The sequence below is a fragment of the Malania oleifera genome, chromosome 3 (assembly GCF_029873635.1).
Source record: "Malania oleifera isolate guangnan ecotype guangnan chromosome 3, ASM2987363v1, whole genome shotgun sequence".
NCBI classification, from domain to species: Eukaryota; Viridiplantae; Streptophyta; class Magnoliopsida; order Santalales; family Ximeniaceae; genus Malania; species Malania oleifera.
Window position 1 is genome coordinate 88,375,112 of NC_080419.1, and position 22,847 is coordinate 88,397,958.

At 35.7% G+C, this 22,847-nt stretch overlaps 1 protein-coding gene across 8 annotated transcripts in view; it reads left to right on the forward strand.

Annotated features, from left to right (window-relative positions):
- LOC131150993 (PX domain-containing protein EREL1) overlaps positions 1 to 22,847 on the forward strand; it is a 45,708-nt gene that overhangs the window by 12,078 nt on the left and 10,783 nt on the right. For 2 of the 8 annotated variants that reach the window (XM_058102130.1, XM_058102132.1), the window contains 7 exons: positions 8,700 to 8,798; positions 9,000 to 9,086; positions 11,696 to 11,804; positions 12,037 to 12,824; positions 13,593 to 13,757; positions 13,846 to 14,091; positions 15,028 to 15,246. In XM_058102130.1, the coding sequence (XP_057958113.1) occupies positions 8,700 to 8,798; positions 9,000 to 9,086; positions 11,696 to 11,804; positions 12,037 to 12,824; positions 13,593 to 13,757; positions 13,846 to 14,091; positions 15,028 to 15,246 (1,713 nt within the window). Of the gene's footprint in view, positions 1 to 8,699; positions 8,799 to 8,999; positions 9,087 to 11,684; positions 11,829 to 12,036; positions 12,825 to 13,592; positions 13,758 to 13,845; positions 14,092 to 15,027; positions 15,247 to 21,063; positions 22,840 to 22,847 lie in introns of those variants that run through there. The other 6 variants (XM_058102129.1, XM_058102131.1, XM_058102133.1 and 3 more) reach the window with 5 other exon arrangements.

Consider the following 22,847-nt stretch of genomic DNA (forward strand, 5'->3'; position numbering starts at 1 on the left):
GGCATAAAGGGCACCCTTGCAAAAAAGGATGACTCTTGATGATTGAACTAGTGGAGGGGTCAGAAGAGTTGAGGATGACCCCCATTATTCAAATCAGGAAGGTATGAAATCTGATGATAATGATGAATCTATCACTTCTTCAGTTCATGCGTTAGTTGGTTATGTTAATCCTCAAACCATGAAAATTATTGGGTTCCTAAAACACCAGCCTGTTACTATCCTAATTGCTACAGGTTGCACTAATAATTTCATGGACACTAAAATTGCTAAACGACTAGCCTATCCTATGGAGCAATGTGAAGTTTGATGTGAGGGTTGCAGATGTAAGGACCTTGACATGTCAAAGCAAGTGTTTGAAGGTTAAACTTTGCAAAATCATGGGTTGTATGTTGATTTCTTTTTGCTGCCACTAGAAAACTATGAAGTGGTTTTGAGTATTGAATGGTTAAGTGACTCTTAAGGGCAAACGTTGTGGTAATGCTACTACAATTTCAAGCCATCGTATGGAGAAGCTCCTCAAAATGGAGCGACATGGCTGCCTAGCACGACTTCGAGCGTCAAAGGAGTTACAACATCAATATGGGCAGGATGAAGTGTTGGAATCTCATATTTCAGAATTTTCTAACCTATTTGAGGGGCCACAGGGATTGCCACCTTAGTGAACACATGATCACCACATTCCTCTATTGCCGGATCATTTAGGTCATTTGTGAACTGTACTCACCACTCTTCATGAGCATCATCTGTTTGTCAAGAAATCTAAATGCAGTTTTGCTCGACCGCATGTGGAATACCTTAAGCATATTGTTTCCCAAGAAGGTAATTCAATTGACCCTTATAAAATGCAAGTGACGACAAACTAGCCTATTCCACAAACAATAAAAATGCTGTGAGGATTTTTGGGATTGACTAGTTACCACTGCAAGTTTGTATGGAATGATTAGTGCTCCATTGATTGCTCTACTAGAAAAGGATGCTTTCAAATGGAGTAAGGAAGCTGAACAAGCCTTTGTCAAGTTTAAGCATGCAATGACCACCACACCAGTTCTTGCCTTGCTAGATTACAATGAGGTGTTCATCATTGAGTTTGATGCATCAGGATTTGATATTGATGCAGTTTTAATGCAAGATAGATGCCCCATTGCTTTAACCAATAAAGCTTTTTCTACATTTTACATTGGGATGACTAACAAAGAGATGCTAGCCATTGTGCATGCAGCTACAAAGTGGAGAGATTATCGGAGTTTATTGCTGCTCAGCCTTGAGGACAAGGCTGATTTAAAGGAGGCGGGAATGTTAGGATTCCTAAATCAATTGGTATTTCTAATGAATATGATTCCCAAATCAATTAGGATTCTATTTAATGTTAGGATTATTCAATATTTGTTAGGATTCCTAAATCAGTTAGGATTTGAGGGGATATTTTAGAGTCCTAATATGAGTCAGTTTCTCTACCCTACATATATGGGATTGTTACTGGGCTTTTGGCATTCAAGCAAGAAATGAAGCAATAACATTATTCATAGCCTTTGGCTAATTTGGAGGCAGATCCCCTCAAAGTGATCAGCCCAATTTCTCTTATTATTTTCCATTCTTTAAATTTCCCTAATTTCTCCACGATAAAACCCAAGGGTCTTATCAATGTTTTCTAATCTAAATGGAGTACGTCCCACTTAACAGGATTAGATTCAAGAACTACAGAGCAATGATCAGAAATCACTTGAGGGAGTACTTCTTTAGTAAGGGTGGGAAAAAGTATCTTCCCATCTAGTGGTAAAACAGAAACCTATCAATCATAGTAGCTACTGTCTTATTGCCATCTGCAAACCAAGTAAAATGGGCAATCCAGAGCGGAATATCCCTCAAATCTTACTGTCCTTTGGGTCGCCACTCTCTTGGTGCCAATTAATGCAAGATATCTTATCCAAAATGGTAATGAAATACGATGAATTTAAACAGCACAAGTATACCCTAATCTTTAGATGAGAGAGTTTTGAGTTTTATTATAATATATGACATTGCAGTTTCTAGTGAAAAAAGAATGTCATTGTTATATATGCTCAGTTTAGATTTATAGTAGGTGTTTGCATATTAGGTTTGCTCGTTTGAATATTCTGCTTAAATATTCAAGGAATATAAGATTAAAAAAGAAGTGCAAAGTGGCCAATTTTATTTTTCATTCGAATGATGGCCTTATTTTGGTTTTTGTCAAACATGTTAAGGATACATACAAGAGGACAGTGATTTGGTAAGAAAAAAAAAATAGAGGACAATGACTCTCATATGTCTTATTAATGACTTTCATATGTGTTCAATTCTTTGCTCAAAACTTGATAAATTAACTTTTATTGAGTATTATATTATGACCATTCCTCAAGGACTAGGAGTAGATCCTCCTGTTAATAATGTTGGGAGGTTGATTCTAATTTACAGGAACTTGTCTAAGTTCACATTTGCTTATGTGCTTGTCTGCCTCTCTCTCTCTCTCTCTCTCTCTCTCTCTGACACAATGGCCTTTAAAACTTGTTTCTAATTTGTGATATTCTTTAACATGTATGGTGAATTAGGATAGTCAACCTAAATTGCCAAAAGACCACTGCCTAATTTTTTTTGAAAATCTTACAGGCATCTAGCTAACTTTTCTTGTATTCCTCACAATACGTTCCTCATTAATTGTAAGGCCATCATGTAGGTTGATGTGACAGCATGCTTCTCATAGTTGTTCTTTTCGACAGGTACTTGTCACATATATTTTATTCAACATTTTTTAACACCTTCATGCATGTTTAGTGGTTGTGATCACTTATGATTCTATATTGGACTTATAACTGATCCTCTTTTGCAGCACAAATAACGTGTGTAGGGTGTTGTTATTAAACATGAAAGTAAAGAAAGTAGATATGCTTGGAAATTGTGGTTTTTTGGTTTTATTATTTTGAATATTAGATAAAACTTGGATACTTGTGATTGTGGAAGAAATTAGGAATATAAGGCCTGTTTTTGCTTTGAAAAAGATGCCATGAAATCAGTCATGACTAACACATATGAGCGAATTACCTATATTTGGTGTGCACATAGCATCATCCAAAGTCCTCAAATTTGCGGGAATGAGGAGCCATCATGAGTTGCTTAGTTGTTTCTTGTCATGTCTCAATGTTTTCTTGGATTTTACACTTACCTAGGAGTTTAAGACGAAGTGTTTGTTTGGTTTCATTTTTGTTTTATATTTTCTGTTTTCATTTTTGTATAGTGAAAAAATAGACTACGAAAATGTGTTTGTTTACGTTACAAGTTTTCTATTGATGTTATTGGTTTTCAATTGTTTTGCGAGAAAACTGAAAACCAAATTTATGGTTTTCAGTTGTTTTGGCAATTTGTTGTCGATATTTTATAGTATCCAAAATTAACTTTTTTGGATTAAGTTTTATCTTTTACATGCTTCTTAATTAAAATTAAAATAAAATAATCATATGAATTTAGGATATAATTAAAATAAAAATGTCCATAAAATTTCCAACAAATTTAAAATAATTAAGAAAAGCCATTTACTGAATATTTTCACTATTTTTCAATTGTCATGTAATAATTTAGTCAAATTGTTATAATAATTTTTTATTTTTATTATAGCATTTTTAATTTTTATTATTTTGTACTTTTATTATTTTAATTATATTTTAAAATTTTTATTTGATTCAAGGACTAAAATGAGCATTTGTTTAATCAAGTTTTTAATTTGCTTTAGTTTTAGAAAATATTAACCAAATAGGTTTGTTGGTTTTCGGTTTTTAGTTTCTATTTTTGGTTTTCAGTTTTCATTTCTAGTTTTCATTTTCATAAATTTCAACAAGGATATCAAACGAACCCTAAAAAATTTAAGATGTGGACATGCATGGTAGAACTTACACACACAATCTTTTTCTTAGATATCATGTAAATTGTATTTCTGGACGAAAAAGAGTGAGAGCAAGTCCTTTAAAATATCATGGAAATTATCACTATTGCTGCAGTGTTACATAAAATCTCTCCTCTTAACATTATATAGATATGATATGGGATAGGGAAGCCCTTTTTTGGCTAATGAGATATAGAGATATGGTTGGTGTCACTATTCTCCTAAGCCTTAATCAAGTATTATCAAGTGATTGGTGATACATTAGCATCTTGACAAGAAAGGAGAATGAGGACCCAACAATTGATGGATGTCGTTATTATGTCCACCAATCTAATTATTTGGATAGTCAAATTTGTTGTATGTTGGGAAAAAATATTTTGGAGCACTTTAAAAGTAGATTATGCTCATCCAATCAAATTGATTTTTTTAGATTTTTTCTCTAGATGGGAATCATTAGGTCCAATTTTCCCATACCACCTTTTTGATTTATCATGCTTCAAGTCTCTATGCACTTGTTTGCCACTCGCATGGGGTTTTCAATCTATCACTACCGAGAAAGGCACTAAGGGCACCTTGACAAACTTGTCATCTATCAATCTGCAGACACGTATATATATGGTTCTCAGAGCTAACAGGTATCTTGTGATTAATTTAGGCATTGTTCACACCATGTTGTGGTTCATCCTATTAATTTGTGTAATTTATTTTCTCTTAGCTGAATGTTCATAAATATGTACGCTCTAATAGTAACAAATGATTTACTGAGAGAGAAAGGAATACAAGGAGGACAAGGCATCCTCTAGAGATAAATATGGACACAAAATTGCAATAAAATAGCCCTCCAGTTGTGCTGCGAATACTATTATCATGGTTGTTAAATTGAGATTCAAATCATGAATTGAAATTCCAAATTTGGGAATCGAGAATTGAGAATTGTAATGAGTTGTAAGATATTGATAAATGGATAATGAGCAAAAAGGTAAAATACATTTAATTTTGACAATAATAAAAATCATATTTCATGTGTATGCTTTCCCTCAACAAATGAAATTTAAGGGAATGAGTTAGGAATATTAATTAAAAAAATGAACTTTATGCTACTTAAGGAAGGAATCAAATAACGATAAGAAGAAATTGAACTTCAGATATTTATCAACAATTAAAAATAATATTCATGCATATTATTTCTTGGATTAAAAATTAAAAAAATAATTAAGCTAACAAAATGATAATAGTTGAACAAACTACTGAAAAAACTAACTTTTGAATCTTAGCATCAAAAAGAACATGTGTACCACCTTAGCCAATGAGTGCTCCACCCCTTCTTTGCAATGGCAAAACACTATACTCCTGGAGTGAAGCATGGTTTTTTAAAGGTTATTGTGTAAAAATAAAAGCAATTAAAGAAAAGAAATGCTACTTTTAGAGTTTTAAACTAGTTACATATGTGATATGATAGCTCGAGAATTGTGTGATCAATGGATTCGGATTGATTCGTTAGAATCACAAGGTGAATCAATAGATTGGACAACAATTCAGTTGTTTTTAGACTCACTAGTGAGATTCAAATCAATTTGGTATGGAACTGATACGAATCATATGAATCAAATTGTGAGTTGTAAGATTCTAACGACTATTACTATAAACACCTGACGAACAAACCCAAACTGAAGCTAAAAGAATAACTTTATGCAGCAGCAACAACAACAACAATAAGCCTTGAGTCCCAGTAGGTGGGGTCAACTATATGAATCCTTTTCCACCAATTCACCCGATCAAGGGCATTTTCGTCGTCTAGCTTCAGAGCAATTGGATCCTTTCTCACTACCTCATTCCGAGTTATTTTAGGTCTACCTCTACCCCTTCTACTGCCATTAACAATAATTAACTCACTCCTCCTCACTAGAGCACTACTTGGCCAATGTATCAAAAAAAGAAAAAAGAAAAAACGAATAGCTTGATACGATACCAAATCCAGACATCTAGAAATATAAAAAAAATCTCATGAATATTTTATGCTTTTGGCTCATTTATATTTTATATTTCAGTGCATTTGTGTGGATGACAATTTTGTAGATGCTTCCTGCTTGTTTATATTTTAAAGTTCATTGTATTTTTAAGAATAGAAAAAAGTTTCTTATTTTCGTGCTTTTTCCACCGAGTTGCTAATGCTTATCGTAGATTCAGCATGCTCACAAGAATTGAAGTGGAAGGAGAGATTTTAGTGGAGGAAAGGGATATCAGAAGGGCAATCTGCAATTTTTACAAGAACCTATATTCTGAGCGAGAGGCCTGGAGACCAAAGGTTGATGTCATCACTTTTAGAAGTCTAAGATCTTTCACAGCTTGATGGCTCAAGCGTTTTTTTGAAAAGGAGGAAATTATTCAAGCCCTTAGGAGCTGGAGCAAGGACGAAGATCCTGGCCCTGATGGGTTCAGCATAGCATTCTTCCAGAAGTATTGGGACATTGTCAAACAGGACATTATTGGTGTTTTTGTTGACTTCCACAAATCTGGTAGACTTGTGACTATCATCACTTCAACTTTAGTCTTCTTGATCCCTAAAAAAATGCAGAAGCCTGCAACATCAAATACTTTTGCCCTATCGGCCTCGTTGGCAGCTTTTATAAACTCCTCTCCAAAGTCCTTGCGGATAGGCTCAAGCTAGTAATTTTGAAGTCATAGGGAAACACCAGCATGCTTTTGTTGCAGGTAGGCAAATCTTGGATGTCTCCTCAATTGTGAATGAAGAGGTAGATGACTAAATTAAGGGTGGTAAAAGAGGAGTGGTGTGCAAGCAATAGATATGGAGAAGGTATTTGATCATGTGAACTGGGATTTTCTGCTGTATATCCTCAGGAGAATGGGTTTTGGGGAAATCTGGTGCAACTGGATCAGTCATTGTATCTTGAGCCCCTCTTTCTCAGCATGTGCCAATGACTGCCATTCAGGTCTTTGTGAGGTCTGAGGCCAGGAGACTCCCCCCTTCTGTTTGTCATGGTGATGGAAGTTCTGTCAATTATGAAGAGGGTTTGCTTAAATGGCTCTGCATTGGTAGGGATAATGAAATTCTGGTAGTTTCTCATTTTTTTTGCTGATTACACTATCATTTTCTGTGAAGATGACCCTGAGAAAATTCTCCATCTTAGATATCCTCCTCAGGTTTGAAGCAATCTTTGGCCTAAAAATGAACACTGGAGAAAGTAAAATCATTCCAGTCAGGGCTTGTGGTCATGGGCCTTTTCTAGATGCTCTTTTAGGCTGCAAGCTGGGAGGCTTTCCTATCACTTTGGTTCCCTACTGGGAGTCAAATTCAAAGACTACAGTTTGGGGCCCTATTATTGGCCGATTCGAAAAGAAATTGGCTGGTTGGAAAGGAATTACTTGTCAAAAGAGGGTAGACTCGTGCTCATTAAGAGCACTCTTTCCAATCTTCCAGTCTACTTCATGTCTCTTTACTAGTCTCAGTGTTGTAGCCAAAGGATTGGAAAGCATTCAAAGAATATTCCTTTGGGGGAATACAGGCGAGGACTTCAAATATCATCTTGTTAGATGGGGGGGGGGGGTGGTTGTCAATCTGCCTACGCAAAAAGGGAGGTTTAGGTCTTAGATCCCTTCTCACTTTCAATAAGGCTCTTTTGGGGAAGTGGCTTAGATTCATGATTTACAGAGTGAGAAGGAGCATTTCTGGAGAGAAGTTATTGCCAATAAATGTGGCCTCCACCACAATGGCTGGATCTCAAAGAGGTGAATGAACGCCATGGCACAGGTGTCTGGAGATACATCAGGAGAGGATGGAGTAATTTCTTCCCTCTCATTTGCTTTCAGGTGGGAAATAGTGAGGATGTGTATTTTTGGCATGACATCTGGTGTGGGGAGTCCCACCAAATACCCCTCTATCTTAAGGCTAGCCTGCAATGAGGATGCCTTTATTAGCCAGCACCTGGAGTTCTCTGGTCGGGGGTTGATCTGGAATATAACCCTTTGATTAGGAATGCTTTTTCCTGGGAGATGGATATTCTGACAGAATTCTTCAGTTACTTTTATAAATTTCAGTGTCAGAACACCTCCAATAAGCCCAAGTGGTCCTTGAACAAAGACGGTATTTTTACTGTCTTATTTCAATCACCTCAGCTCCCTGGCTGGTTGCAGCTTTAATTTCCCTTGGGCTTCCATTTGGAAAACAGCAGCTCCCTGCAACGGTCACCTTTTTCACATGGGAGGCTAGTCTTGGCAAGATCCTTATCCTTGATAACGTTCAGAAAAAGGGCTAACCAATCATGATAGGTGCTTTCTTTGTATTGAATAAGCTGAATCAGTTGATCACGTCCCTCATTCCCCTTGCTGTTTTCTGGACTAGAGGGAAAGTAACAAAATAGATTTTGAGGGAACATTTTCCTCTCCGTTGGTTAAAATCGTTGGTTAGCTATGATTTTTAATTGGTACTGTGAGATCATTGGGAGGAACATCTATGTAATTCTTGATTTTTCTTGACATCTTACAGTGACGGTTGTGTTGTTTTCATTTTCTCTGCTGTACTTGGGCGGTATCCCCTTGATGCCGTTTTCTCTATTTAATAAATTCCCCCTTTGCTGATTAAAAAAAAAACATATCTGACTTGCTTGCTCTATTCTGGTTCCCCCTTCCCCCCCCTTTTTGCATTTCTTGAATATTTTCCTCTTAAGAACATAAAAATGTCTGTTATAATATTAATATAATAAGTATAATTGTTGGAGGTGATTTACAAATTTCTTGTAATATTTTACCAGCAATAGGCTTCTTCTATTTTAACACTCTTAAGGGACAGTTTTACAGGGTTCAGATCGGGGTACAGTCACCGGAAGGGATTACAACTATACGAGGGGTTTTAAGACGCTTTAATGATTTCTTGAAGTTATTTAGTGATGTAAGCCTATTAATTTATTCACATTGTCGTGCACTAACTAATTTCTCATTTTTTACCAAGTGGTGAATTGTGCAGCATGTGACAACAGATCTTCTTTGAACATTGCTTAAAAATATCATTGCTAAAAAATATCATGTCTCTTTTCTGATTACAATAGGTTAATTTGCAACTTCATTAATTTATTATCGGTTTTCTTCACAGCTTAAAAAGGCATTTCCTAAGAAAAATCTTCCTGCACCGCCACCTAAGGGACTCCTGCGTATGAAAAGCAGAGCATTGCTAGAAGAGGTATGTCATACATTTGCATCTTGTCTAGTTTGCATTAATTGCAAGTGATCCACAGGGTGGCTGCTTAACTGTTTTTATGAAAATAGATACTCATGCATTAACTGTTGGTTGACCCACAAGGTGGCATCTGAATTTTTCTCTGGAACATTAAATTTTACTTCTTTTGTCTTTGAGAAATACTTGAAAGGAATGGTTCCTCATAAGATTTGTAATTACAAATAACAAGATGTCACATTTAGCAGGACCCATACAAATGTGAGATTACTTCGTATGGGTCCCAAGGATGTTGATCCAGATCCCACATGGCTAGTGGGTCCAAACATTAATATCACATATTCACATGTGATTGGTGTTTTCCAAATCCTATGTGAAGTAACCGTTCCCTACAAGTTTATTGTCTTATTTTTTAATGTTCTTTTCTTTGTAGCTTTGCTGCCAGTATCTTCAAAAGATAAGCATAAGCCATAATATTACAAAATTCACACTATTTTTGTGGTTCAAATTTATGAACTCTTAAATAAACATAACAAAAAGAAGAGAAGAAACCAAACTAATGCATCATAATGTCTCACCATCCAAGACTAAGGATCTAAAACCTAAATTAACAAAGTTCAAAAGGAATTGTGGAGGTCTTCTTCAAACTCATCATCTTCATCAAACTCATCTATTGTAGGAGTCCTTTCACTAAGAAATTCCCCCTCTCTAATTTCAATATTCAATAACATCATCTTCTTCCTCAATTGTGGCCAATATCGATCTCTTGCCTTTGTCATGAGTGCTTACATATTCAATAAAGTTTTACTTTTTAGGAGGATATTAAGTGATAGTATGGTAGATTCGAAAGAAAAAAAATATTGATCTTCATCACTACTATTCCTTTTGTAAGGAACTAGCTGTGGGCACACAATATGTGTGTGCTCCACGGCCCTTTAGTTAAGGGAGATAATGGGGAGTTGCGAGTAGTTTTTCAAAGTATATAAATTTACTAATTAAACAGTTCATAATCCATTTTTTTTACAAGAAAATTTGAAGTTATAAGGGCATTTTGGGAACATTGGGGGAAAAAAATGCATGTTGAAAACCTCATCCCTTATTTAATAGTATAGATTAAGGAATGACAGCTATCACAAGCTTGAGTTGCTTAACTATTATCTCCTTCGTTAGCTACGCAAAGCTTTAATGGCTTCAACTTCAAGGAGATTTTCATCATCAAGCCAAGCAGTATCTCTTGGGAGGATGGTTTCTTCCTTCTTGGTTATCACTTATCATCTAAATCTACTTCCTCCTCCAATATTGGATCATAATTCTGTCTTCTTCTTATAGCTCTTCCTCTCCTCTCAATTTGGTGTTGTATTTCACATAAACTATAGCATTCAATCTTTTTTGCTCTAGTCTATTCCTCTTTTCCATAAGAATCTACAAGTAAGCCATATAAATGTTTAAATGTTAGAAGATAATTGCATAACCAAATGAAACATGGAGAATAAATGAATAGCTCCAACTAGAAGATAACACGACATTTGTAAGAACTTGTGTAAATGTGCTTCAATTCTTCTCACATCTACTAGAACTGCATGTGAGACTAAAAACACGACTAGCAAACTTTGTTAACTCAGGGATTTTTGTCCCAAAAATGCTTCCACCAGTCAGCCACAAAATAAGAAAATGCAAAATATATACTTGTAAGAAACAAAGATAAAATACTAAACAATAATTAACTAATTGTTGTTAACTTCTTATTTTTACCTAGGCTTCTCAACATTCTATATTCATTGGCCACTAAACTCTCAAAGTCTCCTCTTGCAGTGTCAAATAAATCCAATTAGATGTGTGGAGCTAGTGGCTCTCCTCATATTCCAACATCCTATCCGTGCAATCAAATAACTCTTTCTTAGTTCTTCACGATCGAAGAAATTTTCCCTATGATGCAATTGGGAATTTAGATAAACATCTGGCTGCGTGTAAAGGAAGATGAAGATGTTGAGTCCATCTATCATCTGTTTTCCTTCAAATGGCTCCATACTTCTTGGCATTTCTAGAAATATTGGCAATAATTTTTTCCTTCGTCAAGTCCATCAACTCATATCCCCATGGAGGGTCTTTCCTTAGAATCAAGTTCCCTTAGGACACAAACAAGAGGGACAATGCTCTTGATAACATGAGCTGTGTGAGGCCAAAAATGTTGGTCAAACAAAACAGTTGAGTGATCCCTTATACCTTAATGCTTTTTTGCAAATGTTAATGGTGTATGCATGAATATTTATGCTGAGTTTTGAATTGGTGGAATTGTTTTGTGTATTTCTGTTATTTTCCATTGCAAATTGAGCAAGCTGCACCAAGGTTTGAGACTGCATACATCTTGCCCTCCCTATACCACCCCTGATGCCGTGACATTGTGGGAGCCTTTTTGCTGTTGTGCACTGGGTGTTACATCTTGGAAGTTGCTGAAAAGTTTATGACCATGCGCAGAATGTGTTACATTTATATGTGAAATGAGGCTTTATTAATTTTTTTCCTCACTAATACAATAAACCTTATAAGAACACTTGAAGCTATCAGCATTTTAATGTGGGTGGCTAATATTCTTAAAAGGCTTAGTTTTGTTGCAGCGGAGGTGCTCTTTGGAGCAGTGGATGTCAAAGCTACTATCTGACATTGATGTATCAAGAAGCATTTCAGTGGCATCCTTTCTTGAACTAGAAGCTGCAGCTAGGTCTTGTATGTGTTTTCCCACTGCATCAAGTTTAGTTCAGGACTCCTATTTTCTTTTCATTTATTTAAAAAAAAGAAAATTTGGTCTTATTTTTCTTGCCCTTTAAGGGAGATTTTTGATTTCGGGTAACATTGAAATTATTTAATTTCTTATCGATGCTCTTCTAATTGGTATTTTCTTTATTATAAACATGTAACATTAGAATGTTAACATTCAATCCATTAACATTCTTGTCAGCTTTCCAAGATGTGGATCAGCAAACTTCAGAAGGAAGCCCCGCATCTGGCAGTGGCACAACTTCTTCACTTGAACTACATCCCAATTCAAGCCTATCACTGATTGCTGGTAGTTCATCGATCACATCAGATTTTGGCAGTGATACAGCTTACGAGACATCTGAACTTGAAACACCAAGGCTGGGAAAGGATACCAATTCTGAAGTTGGTACAGATGATCTAGTATTGGATGAAGATTTGTCTAGTCCAATCGAAAAGCTTGTAAAGTATGGTTTGTCCAATATTGACGAGGGACTATTCATGGGGCAGACTATCCTGGAGCAGTTGGAAGGTTTTCCTGGGCATAAAGTGCATGCAAGACAGCTTAACAATTTTGCTCGAAGGGATATAGATAACGGAATTGTGTCGAAATCCAAAGTTCTTTCTGATCCAGAGCATGGTAAAATAATTGGTCATGTACGAAAGCTCTCAACTGAGAGTGTTGGAAGTGATACAAGTTCTTTAAAAGGTAGCGAAACATCAAATTCAGGGAATCTTAATTCATTTGGTGATGGCTCCCTTGACTTTCCTGGAGGTGCTGAGGTTTCAAGAAATATGGAAACTGTCAGCAACTCAGACTGGCAGTTTGTAGGCAATACACAAGTTGTTCTTCCACTGGATCAGCGCCATAAAATGAACAGGGTTCTTATGACCATGCAGCGGAGACTAATTACGGCGAAAACTGACATGGAGGATCTTATAGCAAGGTTAAATCAAGAAATAGCTGTGAAAGATTACCTTATGACAAAGGTATGCATGAATAAATTATTTTTCTCTCCTAGGTGTCAACTGTTGGGTCATATGGATGCTGTGTGAGCTATGAACAGACTTTTTTCCACTTTTTGCCCTTTTATCTTTGTGAATTGTTATAATCTATTAATCAAAACCAAATGAGCAAATCTAGCAACTGAAATCTCTTTCTTTCTCTCTGTCTCCGTGTATGTGTAAGGTGGGAAGTGTTACCTTGTAGATTAAAGAAAGTTTGCAAATATGGGTGTTCACAGGAAGTGAAGATCTGTGACAATAAGAACTCTTCATTTCATTTCCTTCCAGCTCTTCATTTCATTCCCTTCCAACCCTAATACTTCTCTTTGATTCTGGTCAATTAAAAAAAAATAATGACGAGAACCTTGATCTTATGTAGGTAATGGCTACATGTAGTAAATATGGTCTTCATTCTTTTTTTGTGAAAATTTCTGATGTAGCTTGCTTTTGTTAGCTGCCATAAAGCAGGGTCTTATGGATTAGCATTATAAAATTTAAATCCTGAGATTGTATACAGATGCAGTCCTGAGTATCTTTATACACATGGTATCTTTATTGGCAGATTAAATAGAGGATAGATTATGCAATGATTTGTAATTGGATTTACTTTTTTGCAAAAACACAATATTTAATGTACTTAAGAGTTCCAGGCCTTGAAGCACTCTTTATTCTTGTAATGATTTGCTGCTGAACTGGACCATGCATTATTAAAACACATATCTTGTGGTGTCATAACTGATTGCTTCTGCTCAGGTCAAGGATTTGGAAGTAGAACTTGATACCACCAGACAGAAAAGTAAAGAAAACTTGCAGCAAGCTATTTTAGTCGAAAGAGAAAGAGTTACACAAATGCAGTGGGATATGGAGGAGCTCCGACGGAAGTCATTGGAAATGGAGTTGAAGTTGAATTCTGAAAAGGTTATTTATTTTATTATCTGTCTTCTATTTGTTAATGTCATATTTTTTCTTGTTCTGTTACTATTATGGTTTTATATGATTGTTTCAGGATCAAAAAGTGCATGCAGAGTCAACACAGGAAGTACTCACTGTTCATGAGAAACAAGTGCTGCTGCAGGAGTTGGAAGACACTAAAGAACAGCTAAAAAATGCATTGAAGAGACGGGAGGAGCTGGAAGTGAAATCAAAATCTGATATTAAAGTTCTTGTTAAAGAGGTTAAATCTCTCAGAAGAACTCAAGCTGATATGAAACAGGAGCTCAGCCAATCACTGAAGGAAAAAACTGAAGCAGAGGTAGTCTGTTACTCAGCAAAGCATATCATCTGTATTTTTACTATTTTTTTCTTACTGTATTTTTGAAGCAGAGGTAGTTTGTTACTCAGCAAAGCATGTCATCTGTATTTTTACTATTTGTTTCTTACTGTATTTTTACTATTTGTTTTCTTAATTCAAATAACTATCTTTGTCACTTTATGGAATCACGACATTGATAATGATGTAGGGCTAGTTGAGTTTTTTTTCTTTCTAAATTTGTTTTATTTTTTATTTTTAAAGAAGCTATTCATTGCCGAGTTTCTGTTTCTTTCACGATTGTTGTAAGTTACTTATCTCAATAGCCATTATTTTCATTTACCTTCCTAGAGTTACTAATACCTGTGGTCATTTTTTTATTTTCTTCTACAACCTTTTGGGCAGCATAATCCATTCTCTTTATTCACTCATGGATTGAAAAAAGATACGTGCAAGATGTACAACCTGTTGTTAACTCCATTAATGTTCTTTTCTTTTGTTTTATTTCCATTTCTTCTTCTTAGGAGGATATCTTGTCCTGCTTTTTTGTATATCTTTACTTCCTTTTTCTTTTAGTAAAATCTAAATTCTTTTTTAATCCAAAAAAATGTGCAATCTGTACACTTGTGCACTAGAACATTACAATGCTATTCATATGGGAATTTATCTAGTGCTTATCTAGTACCCAAAACATGTGAACAGAAATAAGTCTGGGCTTCCCTTTTCGCAAAAAGAACCATGCTTAAATCCCAGAATGGCATGATTCGTGTAATTTTACCAAAGCTCTAAACCAAGGAACACAATGATCATATATCTTTTTGTTTCTTCTGAATTCCATTTGTATATGAATTTGCACCGTCTTAGTTGCCATTTCTTTGATTCTTTAAAAGTTGGGTGTTTAAAAATATCTCTGTTGCTGAAATCAGTTTGTATTTTCAGAAGCTCCTTAGAGAGGAAACAGAAAGGAGGGAACATGCAAAATCAGCTCGAAGAAAGCTGTTGCATGAATGCAGGATCTTTCAGAATCAGCTTGATGAGTGCAACATTAATATCCTGGCAGAAGAGGGAGATAAATTTTTCAAAGATTCTTCTCCTCCATCAGAAGTCTTTGATCTCTTGACGACCTCTGACAACCGGATTGGCTATCTCCTTGCTGAGGTACTTCTCATATACTTCCCCTTAGTGTTGTCCCTCGTTTGCCACCTGTGATTTTGGTTTCTCTTGTATTGTTAAGCTCAAGCATGATAGCCTGACATTCATTGTTTACCAATTTCCTTAAAAACTTAATCTTGTTGTAAGCTAACTTGGTTTCTCATAGTGATGTTAGAGGTTGTAACAAGGGATCCTATGTTTGATCCCATTTGAAGGATTTCTGGGTCTCTGTTGGTCTTTCTACTTCAGTCTACATCTCCACATGTAGATGCTGCCCATGAAGATGTTAGCCTAATCTGTACTCTTACTGTCTGCGTATTCCCTAAAAATTAAGAGTTTTTTGGAAACAGTTTTTATTTCTGAAAATGAAAAGAAAATGTGGAAGGCATAATCATTTTTGGGTTGGAAGGGGTTTGGGTGTAGAAATTGGATCTACCCTAGCGCTTTCACCCACATTAGCCAAGTACCCTTCATGAAGGCATCACAGGCCAAGCATTCTGCCAGACGTCCCGGCCTGGGAGCCCCGTTCGCCTTGGGGAAGCCGATTAGGGGTTGACTGTCTTTTTATGTGTCGTCTGTCCTAATGAATGGGAACTCAAGTCTTGGTTCCAAGCTTATAGCAGTTTGAGGCATGGAGATCCCTTATCTCATTTCCTCTACACTACATTAGCAGATTGAGTAGAGGGGTAGCTAGTGGTGTGGTTCAGGGAATGAGGGTTGGTTCTGATGACGTGCTATTTCACATTTACAGTTTGCAGATGTACTGTCTTTTTTGTGTCTGATAATGTATTTCTTATTTTGCAAATTTTTGAAGTGTCTCTGATCTGAGGATTATCTCGTTTAAGAGTGCGACTGCAGGTATTAATGTGGACCCTAATACTCTTTCCCTGATTTCTTTGGTGGCAGTGTGTGGCATTCTAAATTGGCCTCTTACTTATTAAACATTTCCTTAGGCGGTAATTCTACTTCTATATTTCGTTTTGGGACCTAGTGATTTAGACTTGGAAATTCTCTGGGAAGTTAGTTGGATAAAGGAGCTCTTATTTTACTCTTGAGGGTCAAGTTGCTTAGATTCAAGCTTTTCTTTTACTCCGTTGTGTTTTTTTATCATCTTTGTTTAGGATCCCATTATGTTTAGTATGTCAGTTAGAAAAGATGAGCTTTTTATGGTCTTGTGTGGCTATTAGTAGAGTGATGGTTTGGTGTCTAAAAGCATGTCCTTGGCGGTGAAGTGGTTATGGCACTTCCCTAAGGTAATTCATACTTCAATAGCAAGTATGGGTTCAATGGTTGGATGTTTGAGGCTCAATGGCAGATATGCTAGTTCTTTGGCGATTAATTTCATAGATTGCATATTTGTTTTTAACTCAAGCAAGGCATAAATTTCATACTGGACAGTGGGCTCATTTGTTGATTTGGGGAAAAGTCTTTTTTTTTCTTTCCCATGTTTATTTCCCCCTTTTTCGGCTTTCTTGTCTTCATGATGCTCCTACTTTTGATTTTTTCCTTTCATCCAGAGGATTTGCTTCCTAGAACCTTTTTTTTTTTTGGTTTTTTGGAATCGAAATGGGAGGGATAACAATGGTTTTGTTCTCTTGCTAAATGCTCTGAACTCTCTATTTTCAAAGGGGAGTGATTGCGGATCTTGGGTTTGGACTCATTTGAGAAATTTTGGTGCAAATCATTCTTTATTCATATCATGCATGTTCCTATATTTTCCCTTTTGGGCCACACTCCTTTATTTGGAAATCTAAGATACCTTCCAAAATCAATGCTTTTATGTGGACTATGATGTTTAAATACAAATGATCTCCACCAAAAGAGAAGGCCAAATGAAGCTTTATCTCCTATTGTGTGTTTGCTTTGTTGCCACACTGGTTTAGTGACTTCTCCTTTGTCCTTGCGTTGCTGCTCTTTGTGGGGGATATAGAAGATGCTTTTGATGAGCAATGGATTTGCCCTTCTTCCTTAGAGTGCCTGTTTTCTCGTTCTTTTAGGGTCTGTTTGGTATCGTTGCTGTTTTTTGTTTTTGTTTCTCTACAGTGAAAAAACATATTATAAAATGCGTTTGTTTCTATTGTGAGTTTTTTGTTTCTATTGCTGATTTTCATCTGTTTGCCAAAAAATTGAAAACTAGATTTTATGCCAAAATTTTAATATCCAGAAATTATTTTTTTGAATTAAATTATTTATTTTATTCACTTTAAATTAAAATCAAAATTAAATGATCATATGAATTTAAATATAATTAAGATAAAAATATACATAAATTTCAAAAAATTATAATAAAGTCAATTACAAAATACTTTTACTATTTTTCAATTGTCATGTCAAATAAAATTTTTATTATAAAGTAAAATTTGAAAGTAGAAAAATTAAGTAAAATAATTTCAATTGTCATGTCAAATATAATTTTTATTATAAAGTAAAATTTGAAAGTTGAACAATTAAGTAAAATAATTATAAGAAATTTTATTTTTTATTATAGTAATTTTTTTTAATGTGTATTATTTATAATTTTATTATTTTAATCATATGTTTATAATATTTTGATTTAAAGTTGAAAATGAGCATTTTTTTAATCAAAATTTTAATTTGTATTAGTTTTATAAATGTTAACCAAACAGGTTGCTGGTTTCTAGTTTTTAGTTTTTATTTCTAGTTTTTGGTTTTCATTTCTCTAATTTTTGACAGTGATACTAAACGGCCCCTTAGTATTTCAATAAAGGGAAGGAGGAGAAGGCCTTGCAGAGAAATGTTCACAATGATGTAGTGTATTTGGTTGGAGTGCACTGCTTGTATTTTCAAGGGTACCTCACTTCATGTTTATCATTTGTGAAGGACAAAGGTATTTTTTTTTCCATTAGGGTGTACAAGAATTACGAAGTAAACCGAAAACTGGACCAAAACCGAATGGTTTCACATTTCAGTTCAGTTTTTTGGTTACAGTTCTAGTTTTTGGTTTTTCATTTTTTAAAAATGGGGTTCTGCTTTCGGCTGTACAAGTAAACTGAACTGAAAAACCAAATTATGTTTTTTATTATTTAAATCTTAAATATTAGGTTTTTTAGATCCATATACATGATTAATGTTATGATATGGTCTGACCAAAAGGAGGGCATAACATCATTTTATAAAAAAGGAAAAGGGCCACCCCTTTGCTCACAAAACTATGTGGCACACAAGGGAATGGCCATTCAATTCTGTTTGCTCAATGATCTGCGACAGTGTAAAGCATTGCCTCCTCCTGCCTGGCTGTCAATGTGTGTGCAGCACTCCCTTGTGCTTTGTGGTGGCACCAACTACATGCCAGATGGGCGAGCCCTTTGCTTCTTATAAAAATCCACCCTGCAATATTTCTCCAACTTGTGGGTTATAGCCAATGTCTTGGTGGCTGCTAGGTCCTGCTTTTTTAACCTTTGTGCTTTATTTTAGCTTCTAGCTGTTGTGTTTTCTTTACAATTATGGGTGATGGACCTATAATATGTTAGAGTTAATTAAAAATTTTAAAGACCATCGAGAGGACTGAATTGAACTGGCCTTCAAATTTTAACTAAATGTCGTTTTTCTGTCTGGGAGTAGTGTGTAAATTTAAAAGTTTATGGGTTTGATTTGGTTTTTGGTTTTGAACAAAACCAAACCAAGTTGAGCCGATTACACCCCTACATTGTCGTTACTTTGGATTTAAGTGAATGATTTTGAAGTGGATTTGGGGAAAACCAAACCGAGTTGAATCAATTACACCCTTACATTGTCATTGCTTTGGATTTTTTTTGAAAGATTATTGAAGAGGATTCTCTTTGAGTGATTTGCGAAGGGATTGGCGAGCTGTTCATTTTAAATTTTTTGGTTTCTTTTTCTCTCTCTTTTCTCTTTGTTTTTTCTTCTTACCTTTGACTAGGTATTTTCTCTTTGTTTTTTCTTCTTTCCTTTGACTAGGTAGGGTAGCTCATTCTGCCTTTTGTATGTTTTCTTTTCTCTCTTAATACACTTCTTTGTTTTACATATAAAAAACAGCTGTGCCTTTTTTATTCCCATAAAATTGCATGCTTTGAGAGATTCTTGAAATAAAATTTTAAAAATTCCTTGCCAAACCTTGTTTCTATGTCATTTTAATTTATTTTTTTCTGTTTTCTGAAAATGTAAAACAGTTCGTGAAAACAGCAGCAAACAGGCTGTCTGAGAATTTGAGATAACACAGTTTTCCACATTTTTCCGGGGTTTGGTTATTTTGTTGTGAAAATATGGAATTTTATTTTTTACTATATGCTGGGAAAAATGGGCATTGTATTTCAAAACCAGGAAACCAGGAATTTGTGCACATGTGCAAGTATTATAGAAGACAAATTGTATGATGTATGATTCCTGTACTTAGGAAATGTCTTGGATGTGATTGTTAAAGAGCCAAGATGGGCCCAGGTGAGTTTACCTTGTGTTTGGTTGTTAGTCCAGAGAAGTAAGCTTAAGTTTTTACCCACTACCATGAATATCATGAACTTTGTAGGTGCCAATTTTACAGTCATCAAGTGCACCGTGACTGCTTTTGGTTTGCAGTTACAACTGTGAGGATGGAGATAATGCATTTCCAAGAGTGGAATAACACATTGTGGTGCATGTTTCATGCAGAGCAGACTATTCGTTCCTTTTGGGAAACATTCAAGCGGTAAATAATTACTATTCACAAACTGATATGGTCATGGATGAAAATCGGTGTAGTGTGTCATATATGCTGCGATGACTTTAGGCTGCACTTGTAACTGGTTTGCAATTTTGTATCTGTTTAAAAAAGTAAAAAACTTATATATTTTTTAGTTTTGTTTCTTAAATATAGAGGTTAGCTGTTTTAAGAATAGTTTAGAAACCCCTGATTGTGTGTTTAATTTTTGACCTTTTGTTCAGTAAATTGGCACTCTGGGGTTCCTTCAATTTGGCCCTGGTTTAGAAGCATTTGAAAAAAATAAAAAACATAATGCCCCAAACCAGTGGGTAATTTGCCATTTTTTGTTCCTTCATAAATTGCTTTCTTCATTTGGATCAGTGTTTTAAAACTCTCAATTGAGGCTCGCCTCAATGTATGACATGCCTAAAACGCCTTGACACTCCATCTAAAATACCAAATTCCAAAAGGCTAACACATTTCATGTTGAGGCTTGTGCATTTTCACAGAAGGCACGCCTTTTGCGCTGTTTTAGTTGAGGCTTACGCATTTTGGGTGTGTGATTCTCAAGTAAGAATTGGTTAAAAAATTTTAACATGTTTGTATAAAAGAAATGTCATAATATGAGTTGATTTCTAGAACTCTTGGAACTCAATCTTTCCAAAATAATTGAGAGGTGTATCTTAGATCATGAAAGTAGTTTGAACTTTGTAATAGTATAGCTATCTCTTGTCATGATTTATGTCGTGTATTCAAGTTAGCAATTTTTGAATGGCCAACAAGTAGCTTGCAAAGAATATATAAATTTTCTTTCTTGCATTATATTTGTGATTTTCTTAATTTTTCCTTATTTTGTTAAATATATAAATTTACATATTTTTATCTTAAAAACAAATTCTTAAAAGGCTTACACCCCAACGCCTTAAGGCTTACGTCTTGCCTCTTAAGGGTTAAAACGCCTTGCCTTACGCCTTCTCCTATTAGAACATTGATTTGGATAGCTTCTCTTTACTGCATTCTAATGGTGGATAATTTCAAAGAAAGGATTTATATGTTGGTGTTGCTTTTGCAAGGATGATGGCGCAATAGTGGACTGTTTATTTCTCAATGATCGTGCTTTGAACATTTATAGGAGTTGGTGTTTACTCTTGTTTTTTTGTATTCAGTAATGGAGGGGCATAGTTGCTAAAATTGCACCTGGGGTCTGCTAAGGGCAGGGCACACAGGCAGCTTCTGGCAAGGTGATGTGCACTAGGTGCCCTGGATGGGAAGAACTGAAGCATGGCCAATTGATAAATTCTATTTTGTTCATAGTCGATGCCTCTTTCTCAAATTTTTGATGATTTCATGACAGAATTAATTTGGAACATAATGACAGAATGCCTGTCAAAAAAAAAGGTCCAGATCAGTGGCAAGTCCTGGTACTGGCTGCTCATTGACTTGTTGAGTGCCTATCATTGGTTTTTGGTGCATTTGGAGAGATTTTATCCTCAGAAGAAATTTGGGAATCACTGGTATGGTGGTGCTTCAGTTGACTACAAGTGGCAAGTTCTTGGAGGTAGGGTGGACTGGTGGAGTTGTTGGGGAAAGAATCATTGCATCTTCATACCTGGGGATGTGGAGGATTCCTTGGGAGATTTTCTGGTGTATTGAAGTCGATTGCTGATCCAGTGAAAGTCAGGGTTAGTGCACAGATATTTGGGGTTTTTTTTTTCTGAGGGAAAAAAGAAAGAATAGATCTCAATAGAATGAGATGGTAAAAGGTTTTGTTCAACTGCCACTTGAGGAAAATAAGGAATTTTATGCTTTTTTGGTTCTACATTGTTGGCACGTGGAAAGATTATGTGGCTGGAGTGTTGGGGCAGCGGCTTGGGTTTCCAGAGGCAACGTCAAAGGGAGAAAATGGTTTGGTTGGTCCTGGGCTTGAAGCTGAGGTATTTTGGAGTGGGGCAAGTACTTTATTTTTAATTTCAATTTGGGCCAACTGTTAAAACCTTTTACTGAGGCCCATAGTTTAAACAAGGAAAATGCTTAGTGGAATTTGTTTAAGGACTGGTGCACTTCACTCCGGTACGGTTAGGGGCGGTACATTTTTGGAGGCAGGAATTATTAATGGGCAGGCCCAAAAAATAGGTCTGGGAGCAGAAGATTCATCATGTCTTGCCAATAGCGCTCCTGTGCAGGTGGCAAATAAGAGCTTTCATGGTTCAGTTGCTTCTTCTCAGGTGGAAGTTCTCTCCAAAAGGAATTCTGCAAATTTGTGTGGGTCAAATGGGTTCAGAGCTCAGCAATTAGATCAGCAACCTTTGATGGCTGTCAAATCTGGTTACTTTTCTGCTTTGGCTAACAATTGTGAGCTGCATTCTGAAGAGGGAACCAATTTTTCTGTGAGGTGTCCAAAAATCATATTAATTTAATTAATGATCTGGTAAGTCAGTATCTTAATTAAGAGTTTTGTGTGTGAAATGTGAAGTAATAAATGTTGATGTGGAGCAGAGAAGAGGGATTTGTACTGTGGGAATAATGGTGTGGTGATAAGTCTCTGGATGCTGGAAATAAAACTGTTGAAGAGTGGAGTCTGCTAAAGTTAATACTCATTGGGAAGTGTCACGGGCTAAGCTTGTTCAGGGCATTATGCTTGCCTATGACCGCTTATCTCGTGTGTTTGGGATGGGTTTCCATCATGTAAATACTAGTGTAGGGTTATTTTCTAGTATTTATTTCATTGTAAGCCAAATAAGGCAGTATGACTCCTCGGTCACTTTGATGTTTCCTAGTGCTAGAGTGAGAATGGCCTAGAAAGCTCTTTAGGGGAGGGTGAGTGTTCATTAATCATTGTAAAACTCACTAGCAATTGTCAACGTGCTTAGCCTACTTGCCTCCCTCGCTAAGTACAACATGTCAACGGAGGATTTGTTAATGAATTACGTTTGCTTCAATATTTACTGCT